General features: G+C 31.6%; 1 protein-coding gene across 1 annotated transcript; it reads right to left on the reverse strand.

Annotated features, from left to right (window-relative positions):
* Window positions 1–3789: 3789 nt before the first annotated feature.
* On the reverse strand, window positions 3790–6573 carry LOC111425759 (protein CIP2A homolog L). Its single transcript, XM_023059993.2, has 3 exons — window positions 5846–6573; window positions 4162–5784; window positions 3790–4105 (listed from the first exon to the last, which is right to left on the reverse strand). The coding sequence occupies exons 1-3, from the start codon at window positions 6479–6481 to the stop codon at window positions 3941–3943; spliced, it is 2424 nt and encodes an 807-aa protein (XP_022915761.2). The 5' UTR covers window positions 6482–6573; the 3' UTR covers window positions 3790–3940.
* Between the last annotated feature and the right edge of the window lie 4593 nt (window positions 6574–11166).

The following is an 11166-nucleotide window of genomic DNA, read 5'->3' on the forward strand; positions in this document are numbered from 1 at the left end:
CACGTATAGGTTTTATGATAAGCAATTTTTTTTATTTTCATTTCTATTATTTTTTTTTTACCTTGGAGAGGTAAAAGGGGTTAAAAAACAAAGGCAACAGAGAAATTTTGAAAAACATGAAATTAAACCAATATGTGAAAAAAAAATGAAATAACATAGAGAGATGCTGTTGTATTTATTGTCGATTTATTGTTAATATTAGACATTTGTACTGTAAGATGATACTTTGTATTGTAAAATCAGATTTTCGAATAAATATTATAATCTAAAAGTAGTTGTATGCAAAATTTGGTAACTTCCCAACACCATAGCTTTAACATGATGACTTAATGAAAGTTGCTTCAAAAGGGTGATGTAATATGAGAAAATAATAATAATAATCCTTTTTCTACAGTAAATAAAATTGTAATGCTTTAATATATGATTTAACTCCTGATCATAGCGATGTTTTTAATGAAACTATGTATAGATAAGGCTTCCCTTTACATCCTTTGCATTAGGTTCGAATCCTCTAAGTTTCTCGCCACACTCCACCCATAATTTGTTTTTGTCATCTCATAACATCTTAGAATTTTTACGTGCTGAGCTCTCTCTTTCAGATAGTCCATGATGTGAACGACAAGTTCTGATTGGCGTCACGGCTTGAACTTGTGCGCGAGCATTTCACTGAATCTTCCTTCATACCAACACGCAGTCTACTCTATAAACACTTTTAAGGAAGAATAAAAATACTAGTTACTATGTTCTAAATTAGTGAACGAGTTGGAAAAACCGGAACGATTCGTCTCTTTTGGTTGCAATTGATGATGCCGCTAAAAGTTGTGTTAGTAAGGGTTGGTAGCTTACTTTAGATGTTGCTAGTCCATATAGCACATCAGTGGGGGTTATTAATAAAGCAGAAATATATATATAGCAAAAATCCTAATACAGTCAAGAGATGCTCTGTGGTCACCTCGTCAGTGATAATTGATGACAGCCCCGAACGTTTGAACCTCTTTTGCAACCTGGGAATGAATCTTACTACTGGAACCTATTAAGCTTTACTGTATGTCTTGAAATCGCTGAACGTGTCATAAGAACATAAAGATGGTGTACAAAACAATGATTAGGCATATCCTGATATAGGGCTCTGTAACATGGAGCGTAACATTTTGTTGGAAATGAGTATTCTCATTCATAGGCACTTGTGGGATGCAGAAAGTTTTCAGCATTCGAACATATCGCGCTGATGTTACGGTAATTGCATGGCTATCATCATGCTCAAAAAAGTATGGGCCAAAAGTATAAGACATCGCACATCAAGCTGTAACTTTGGCCGAATGGAGAAGTCGTTCATAAAGTTGATGATTGTCTTCAACGGCCTAAAGTTATGTTTATTAAAATACTCGCAAAAGTGAAACTGAGTTCTGACGCCTTGCAGTTCTATGAGGACTTCTTACAGTCGCTACTCGTACAATCTCTATGTTCTCGGGAGTCTCAACAGTTCTTAAACTATCGCCTTTTTTTCTTGTTGTTTGGCTTTCCTACTCGGAACAGGAGCATGAGGTGGTAAATGAAAAAGTCTGTGGAATTCGCGTTGTGTTTGCACATAGCTTTGGCCATTTTCTAAATAAGGTGTAACAGCAAAACCACGTTGTTGACAAGCCCAATTAAGCATGTTGACTTAACTGTCAAGTGTATTGAATATGATAACAAAAAGTGGTTTTTCTGCTGCTGTATAAAATGTTATCTTTTGTCTTCACAATTGTTGCAAAAAAATGTTTTGTAATACTTTTTCAATAGTTTTAAATAGTGCGGTTTGAATGCCTTACCCTGTATATACCAAGAACTAAGATAACTGTATCGGACTTCGAATTTATAATAATACAGAGCTGCAGGAAGCAATACTAATAAGAATGAGTAAAGAACATCCCAAGAAGTCTAACACTATATAGACGGCAGTCAATAGGCAGAAGAAAAAACGGCTAATGCAAGTGAGAAATGGGAAAGGATGGCAACGGAGAAGGGGTAGAACGAGTAAAGGCTGAAATTGAGGGAGGCCAACATCCACCAAGACTTTAGTGCTACAGAAGAAAGGTAGACTAAAGCAGCAACGATATGATAACTTCAACCATATAATCCACCAATAATAAGAGATGAGAATAATAAGATTTAATTATTAAGTAAAAATAAAGCTGTAGATTCAAAATACTTAGTTTAATCAAGCATAAAAATTTACTTTATGATACTAAAAACGTTAAAAATAATGGGAATCCTAAACCCATCCGATATTTTTACTACAACTACGATGTTACCCCATCTGTCGGGTATACCTTAAAGTGGAGTAAATATTAAGTTTGTAGTTTCTTGTTTAATAAATAAAACTACTACCGGTCCAAGGTACAACACATTTCCGTATACAGGTGATTTATTAGTTCACCATCAAACTTTGACATGATAGCTAATCCAATTACAAAAAAAAAACGCTAATGAACATACGTCCTATTTCAATTTTTTGAAATTATAACACTTTAAAGTTTTAATTTTTATATCAAAATTAACTGCTACATTTTTTCTAAAACACATAAATATTTTTGTTTTATATAAATAATTGAAATAGGCCATATGTTAGCATTTTTTTGGTAATTGGATTAGTTATCATATGTCAAAGTTTGATGGTGAGCTAGTAAATCATCCTGTATATCGAATAATCTCTCCTTTTCTCATAGACAGTCTGTTGTCAGATTATCGCATTTTTATAGTCTACATCAGAGATAATAGAGGATCTACACCATGTTGTGTTAGGGTTTCGATCAGTTCTGCATGTTTTACTCGATCAAACGCTTTTTCGTAATCGATAAATCAGAGAAACGCGTCTTTGCGTTGATCTCGGCACTTTTGAAGCAGTATCTGTAACAGTGCTTCTCTTGTACTAATTCCCATACCTCCCATACGGAATCCAAATTGATTGTCGCTTAGGTTTTTCTCGCATTCTCTGTATATACAGTGTCCGCCAAAAAGTCAGCAATACCCGTTTAATTTCAGTTCCATTGCATCTACATTTCTGAAATTTAGCATATGTGGGAGGTTCATACCGACCTTTGGATCTAAAGTATTTTGAAGATGGCGGCCACTTCCGGTCCCCCGGAACTAGACCACAACATCGTTATTATAAATGGAATGCTATAATTTTTATTGCACCTTTTAATTATAGGCGAAAAAATAAGTTGACTTTGATAGAAGTTATTGGTACGTAACGCTTTTCGTTTTCGAATTATTTTGATTTTAAATTTTTTCTCTCAATTTTCACCATAAAAACCACCTTGAAAATACTTTAGATCGAAAGATCGGTATGAATCCATATAAGTTCCATATAAGTCAAATTTCAGAAACGTTGATGCAATGGAACAGAAATAAAGCGGGTGTTGCTGACTTTTTGGCGGACACTGTAGATTGGTGTAGGACTCTAACATTTATTAACGTAAACTGTTATCATCTATCTGCTTTATTTTTCTTGGGTATGGATAAAACTATTAATCTGAGCCAACCTTCTGAGAAATTTAATTTGTCATCTTGTATCATATAAAGTGAATTCAAGGTCTACAAAAGCAAACAAATATAGTTTAATTCTTATTTGCTATTATTACAATTAAAGTTTGACTAAATTATTTACATGTGTCATTTAAAATGTTAAAACAGCAAATTAATGTATCATTAATATAAAAAAGAATATTTTAATTGATAATTCGATATAAATTAACCATTTTAGATCATTCAATTCATATTTCTCAATATTTATACTTATATCTCTATTAATTACTTGTTTTATTGTTATAACTCGACAGAGCTTTTTAAATTTTTTAATTAAATTTGAATTGATTACAAAATAATTTTTATACAGTTTGTCATAAATCGACATAAAACACCTACATAAAATTGTTTTTTTAATAACAAAAAAATATTAGGAATGATTTTTCTTTTTATTGGAGGTTGTAGTTAATTCCATAATCGAATCTAAAATTCTCTTTTTCTTCTCCAATTCATCGCAAGCCTCTTTTAAATCTTCCCGACAGTGCACCAACTCGGCACCTTTAAGTGCCGCCTCTTGTTCAACTTTAAATAATTGCTAAAAAAAAAAATTTATTTATTTTTAAATAAAAAAAGATTATTTTATATTTTTACCGATTTTAATGATTCGACATTTGCGGATGAAACCGATAATCTTTCCTTTAATTCATCGTGAGCTTTCTCTTTTTTAACTAAATTTTCTCTTAAAGCTTGTTGATATGTCATTCTTTTTTCTAATTCTTCCTCAACAATTTTTTTCGCAACTTGACATTCATCCAAAGCAATCGTTTTTTCTTTTAAACTTTTTTCTGTCGTTTCAACTTGACCGGTTAAAAACTTAACTTTACCTTTAGCAGCATCTAATCGTACGACTAATTCTTTAGTTCTTTCAGACATTTTATTATTTTCTTTCGTCGCTTCTTCTTGGCCTTGTTGAGCGTGAAATAAAAGTTGTGTCGTTCTTGATAGCTCAGCTTTTAATTGAGCGATGCGTTGTTCTAAATGAGTACATCTTTGTGATGCAGCTTCCATGCTGGCTAAAGCGGCGCGTTCGGCGTGTCCCATCGTGGCTAATTTGTATTCGTATAATTCCATGACTTCTGATGTAGCTACTTTAGATAAATTATTTTGTACAATCGTTTCTTTTAAGTTATTAATTATTTTATCGATTTCTTCGGATTGCGCAACTGACATTTTTGGGAACCAAAAGTTTTCCATTAACTGTTGGGATGTAAATCCGTCTTTTTCGCCGACGATAAGAGTTGATTGTATTAAAGTCATTGCTTTTGCTAAATCTTCGCGTGGGAATGAAGGAAGTGAAATTAAATTGAGTACATGAAACCGAACATTTTCTGATGTGTTATACACAGCTTGGGCGATTAATATTTGAATTTCTCGATTTTTAAATAATTCGGTACGCAATTGAAACCATTCTTCGTTAAATTCCGCTAACTTTGTAACCAAAAATAAAGCGTTTGCGAATAAGGTTATCATCTCAACTGAATAAAATTCGTTTTGTTTATTTTGTTTTTCACCTAATAATGGCTCAAACACTTTTCTTATGTGTTGTTCTTTGAAACAGTTTAAAATGTTTTCGCGTAATGCCTCAATTTGCACCAAACAAGCTAATAATTCCATTAAACACGATAATTTTTTGTTGTATTCGAGATTTCGTGGGGTTTCAATCGAGTTTAATTCCAATTCGATTAAAAATATCGATAATTTTGGGAGCATCATTTCTAATAGTTTTAAATTTGGATTTTTTGAATTAATTGTTATTGCTTTAAGTATTAATAAAGCCTGAGATGAAACCGTTTCGTGCGATAAAAATTGTAATGCTAATTTTATCATGCGATCATAAAAGCACTCAGTTTTTGGTAATTTCTGATTTACTAAACATGTTAAGAATTGAAGCAGTAATTTTACACATTCCGGTTCAGAAACTGTTGCATCCCCTGAGTTGAAAATGTTATTTTCAACCGATTTTAATAAAGTTTCTAATTCATTTTCGTATGGTTCAAAAGACAACAAAAAATTGACTTGATTACTTTGTATTTTTATGTCTAAGAAAAATTCTACGGTATGCCGTAGCAAAATAATGTCTTTTTCAATGAAAGCCTCCCGTGTTGACTTAAAAGTTAAACTTGTTAAATGTAATAAAGACTCCTCCGGTATTTTTCCATTGAGGTTATCACAAATTATTAATAATTTACAAATATGGACTTCCAATTTAGCACCCTAAATCATAAAAATGAAATTAAATATACTTAAAACATCAAAATTACAACTTAAATCTTACCTTTAAAGACATTAAATACCTAATAAATTCTTTTATATCAACACACCTCGATAAAGTGTATAAAGCAGGCAAATTTTTGTAACACAAATTAACTAAAACCCCTAAAGACAACGACATGATGTCTTCTAACCCACTTTTAATCCATTTTATAAGGGTAGACATTAAATGTACTAAATGGGGAATCTGCCACAAGATTTTAATTCCACCTGTTAACTCTTGCAGTAATGATAACAACCGTATTTTCTTTTCTTTCGACAAATGGTCTCCTAATAATCTTGATAAAGGTGGCAAAAAGTGATATGTTTCTATTAAAGCCACTCTCGCGGCATAATTACGACAACAAGTGTTCAAAACACTTACACAACACCACGCAATTGGAGATCTCGCCTCAAGGCATGTTAACAATTCGTGAAGACTCACAAAAAATTCACAAGCGACGCTTGTGTGTGGGTCAAAAATGCTTAAATCGATTGTTACGCATAAAATCTGTAAATGTCTGGTTAAAAGGCTTGCGGTTTCTTCTGTACTGTTGTTACAATAATCTCTTGTGGCGTTTATGAACATTTTCATGTTGTATTGCTTGGATTCGGATAATTCGAGGTCTGATTTGCTGTTAAATGATTTTACGTTGTTCATTTTAAATAAACTCCGATTTTCTTTCTAATTAGAATAATATAAATTAAAAGCACAGCACAATGTTTTTATAAAAGATACAAAAGGACAAAAAACGTCCACCAAGTTTTAAATTGTAACGGAAATGTCAAAATGCAAAAACATAACAAATTTAAAAAAATAAAAGTAACTAACATAAAAATAATAACTTTTTTTGTAATTTTGAATTATTTATGTTTTTTGTATTCTATATATTTATTCATGTACAAATATTGAATGTTTTTAGGATTTATAGCTGATTATGATATTAAAAAAAAGCGAGAAGATGAAGTTATTAAAATGATAAAAACATCAATGAAGAAGAGTATGTGAAGAAAAAAATTTATGAATTAACTAAATTAAGAGAGATGATGATAAAAATGTTAAGGGTAGATGATTGAACGAGAAAATATGAGGAATACGGAGTGCGGAGTGTAGTGCTAAAAGAAGAATATATTGATATACAGGTGTATCTAAATTGATGCGAAAGATTTTAAGGGTTTAAGCAATTAATTTTAAGATTTTTTATAAGATTTTCATATACCTTTTTGGTCAAAACCCCTTCTCCTCCAAGTTATAGCCCTCTAAAGTTAAGGGTAAAAACCTGCAACTTTCTTATCTTTTGACATTTTGTTAGTTTGATCACAAAAAATAAAATAATGCTGAGATCAATTTGAGATAACTTCATTTTTTTGACTAATAATAACCAATCTCTGAATTAATTCACCTGAGCCTGTGTATTATTTTGTTTTTTTGTGATCAAACTAACAATTTTAGGAGAAAATGTCAAGAGACAAAAAAGTTGCGTATTGAATCCCACTATTTAAATCAAGTTTTTAAATAGAAAAATGTAGACGTATTAAAAAGTTCTAATGCAAAGTATTATGGGGTCGATTTTTTCAGTCTCTTGTATATATTAGGGTTATCAAAATCGCCAAAAAATGTCACCTTATTATACTCTGTTTTTAAACCAGGAGGAGTAAACGCGAAAGTCAGATTTACACTAGGAAATATCACCAAAAAATATCACTAGATATTTTGGCGGTAAATTTAAATTAATAATAATTATTATTTATTTATTTACTTATTATTGTATTCATTTTCGTTTGTTATCGTCAACACTAAACATACAAATTAACATTGAAGTTATGAGTGTATTTATTTCAAAATATAATAAAGAAGGGTTTAAGAACACAAAATTTACAATAATGACACGAAACTGTCGAATGGGGTCATACACGATTTTTTTTTTATTATATTTTCTGAAAGTTTATATAAAAATATAGTTACCGTTATTTTTTTTTTTTAATATTTTCGAACAAAGTCATTGTTAAAAAAATTATTGAAAATTTATATACCCATTTGCGCTTTTAAAATTCCCGCGTTGATGACGTACGATTCTCACTTTTGCGTCCCCTGCTACCCGCTCAAATGCGAGAAAGAGATGAACGTCATTTAGGCATATATATACTATCTCCTATATTGCTGACTAGGAGAGCGATTACAAGCCGATGTTAGAGTGCAAACATATATATCTGCACTTGTCTTTGATCTCTACCCCGTACGCATGCGTGAGTATCAACTGCTACGTAAGCGCCACCTAGCGTAAACATTTGCTGCCATTTCCGCCATTTCTGTTTTGGTTTGTTTTTGGAGTGTTCAGCGTGGTGTTACTATTGTGTTATTAAGTGTTTATTATTGACTATTTTCTTTTTTTTAATATTAGTGTTTGTACATAATTTTATAGACGTACGGTAAGAAATTATAATAATAAAAATATCTGGTGTAGGTATGTACATGTTATTTTCTTTCAGTGTTATTTTGTTCTAAATTTACTGCATGTAAGCAATGCCTCCTGTCCGGTGTTGTATATGTAGAAAGGGCCCTCCAGCAACCTTGCATGTGTAAGTAAATATTTATATATCAATACAGGGTAATTTCTATTTTAATTTCTCTTAACATCATCAATATCGTTGCAGTTTTCCAAAAGATAATGTACAGCTTGCTTCGTGGAAGCAAATATGTAACTACGACGACAGAGATAACGTTTCTAAACTTAAAATATGCTCAAATCATTTTTTACCACAAGATTATTTTGAGCCAAACGCCAAGAAATTGGGTGGTGCATTAAGGTTAAGACCTAATACAGTTCCGTCTGTGTCTGTGCCGAATCAACTCACAAGATGTGAACCGACAGATGTTGCTTTTGAGAATATAACATCAGAAGTTGCAAAATTGCCAGAGGTACTATCGCCTACAATGCAATCAATAGATACAACACAGTTGATTCGAAAGCAATTATTTCCTACTACGACACAATCAGTAGAAGTGACTACATCAAGTATTAATACTGAATTGGGTATGTATTGCTTTATAAATAAATTGTTGCTTCAGTGTATGTTTGATGTTACCCTGAATTGTTCCCAGTCTGTTAAGTGTAGAACACTATTTAAACGCAATACTTAACCCTTTTTTAGATGAAACTCTACCATGTACTCCCAAGAAAAGAAAATTTTACTCTCCTCGTTATGTTGGCGAAATAACTTCTGCTGATGTAGCTACTCCTCGAAGAGCTAAACGGGTAGTGGCTTTAGCACAAGCTGATATAAAAAAGAAAGCACGACAAATTAAAACTCTACAAGGAAAAGTGGGAAGATTACAGAAAAAAGTTTCATCGTTGCAGGGACTTATCAAACATCTAAGGGCAGGGAATATTCTATCTGAAGATGCTGGCGATACATTGATGGTACATTTGTGATCTTTATCTTATTAATTATCTTCCAAGTCTTCTTTCACAACTTTTTTCAGTTATTTATACTGTGGGTTAACCTTCAATATCTAACATTTATTCTTTTTTTTATTGTTATTTATATTTATATATGAGGCATTTAGTAGTTAAAGGTTAAATGAGACATTAGTTTCAAATCCAATAGTAGAATATAGATCACTATTAAAAAATGTTTTTGGAAAAACTAAAAACTAATTAATAACATTACTTGTATACATATTTTATCTTCTATTCATTTATAAATAGGTTATTAACAGATCAATACTTAATGTAAACTAAAAGTTTATGTAAATGTGGACAAATCATTTAAAAGCGTTGTAAATTAGTTTTTCATTAATGTAATTGGGTTGATAGTTGTAATTAGTAGTTTAAGAAATTTTTTTTCATCTTAGAATTTGTTGGCACTTAATTCCTCTTTTTTAAGGAAAACTATTAATAATTAATCAGAAAACAAATAAGCTTAAACAATTAAAATTAATATTACGGTGTAATAAATATTAAAGGCAAGTTAATATGTTGTTATAGGATATATTACCAGATAGCGTGAAACAGTTAATTGGAAGAAAGTTGCAGACAAAGAGGAGGCGATTTGCACTGGAACTGCGAGCATTTGCTTTAACTTTACAATTTTATTCTGCGAAAGCTTATAGTTATGTTCGAAGAACGTGGCAAAACTTGTTGCCTCATCCATCCACACTTCGTGCATGGTATGCTGTTGTTGATGGCAAACCTGGTTTTACCTCTGAGGCATTATCCGCCATTCGTGTGCAAGCCTCTACAAAAAATATTTTGATAAACCTCGTCATAGATGAAATGGCGTTACGAGAACAAAGGATTTTTGACAAAAACAGATTTTATGGAGGAGTGGATCTTGGAACTAGTACTTCAAATCAAGATAGTGATAATATTCAATTAGCTAAAAATGCCCTGGTTTTTATGGCGGTCTGTGTGAACGGCGGATGGAAGGTTCCGGTGGCATATTTTCTGATTAAAGGCCTTACCAGCTCAGAAAGAGCCAATTTATTAAAAACATGCCTGGAGCTATTACATGAGACTGGTGCGCATGTTAGATCAATTACCTTCGATGGCGCATCAGTTAATTTAGGAATGTGTAACAATATGGGGGCCAATTTTAATTTTTCCTCTAAGAATTTTAAACCCTGGATCGAGCACCCTATCACAAAGAAGAACATCTACATTTTTTTTGATGCTTGTCACATGATAAAGCTTGTGAGAAACACGCTGGGTGACAAAGGCTTAATTGTAGATGGTGACAATAAAAAAATTAACTGGTTACATATAACAGAATTAAATAAAATTCAATTAAAAGAAGGCTTGCACTTAGCCACCAAAATTACAACAAAACACATAAAGTATTACGACAATCGTATGAATGTTAAATTGGCCACTCAAACATTGGGCAAAAGTGTATACAATGCATTACTATTTTTAAAACAAACAAAGTACAATCCCGTCACATTTGATGAGTGTGAAGGCACTGCTAATTTTTGCCTAATGTGTAACAATATATTTGATATGTTGAATTGTCGGAATAAATTTTCAAAACACAATGAATTTAATCGTCCACTATCAAATGAAACAATTGAAAATTGTAGAGAAAAAGCAAATATATTAATTAAATATATTGTAGCTCTTAAAGATCCTCATGGGATTAAACTTATAGATGGTCCACGAAAAATTGGATTTTTAGGCTTAGTCATAGACCTTACTAATGTATTTAAATATTTTGAAGATATAAAAGATATTATAGATTATCTTCTAACATTTAAATTAAGCCAAGATTTTATCGAGACGTATTTTAGCGCTATCAGAAGTCGTGGTGGCTTCAATAATAATCCGAATGCCAAGCAATTTGAAAGTG

Source organism: Onthophagus taurus, chromosome 1 (genome assembly GCF_036711975.1).
Source record: "Onthophagus taurus isolate NC chromosome 1, IU_Otau_3.0, whole genome shotgun sequence".
Taxonomy (NCBI): Eukaryota; Metazoa; Arthropoda; class Insecta; order Coleoptera; family Scarabaeidae; genus Onthophagus; species Onthophagus taurus.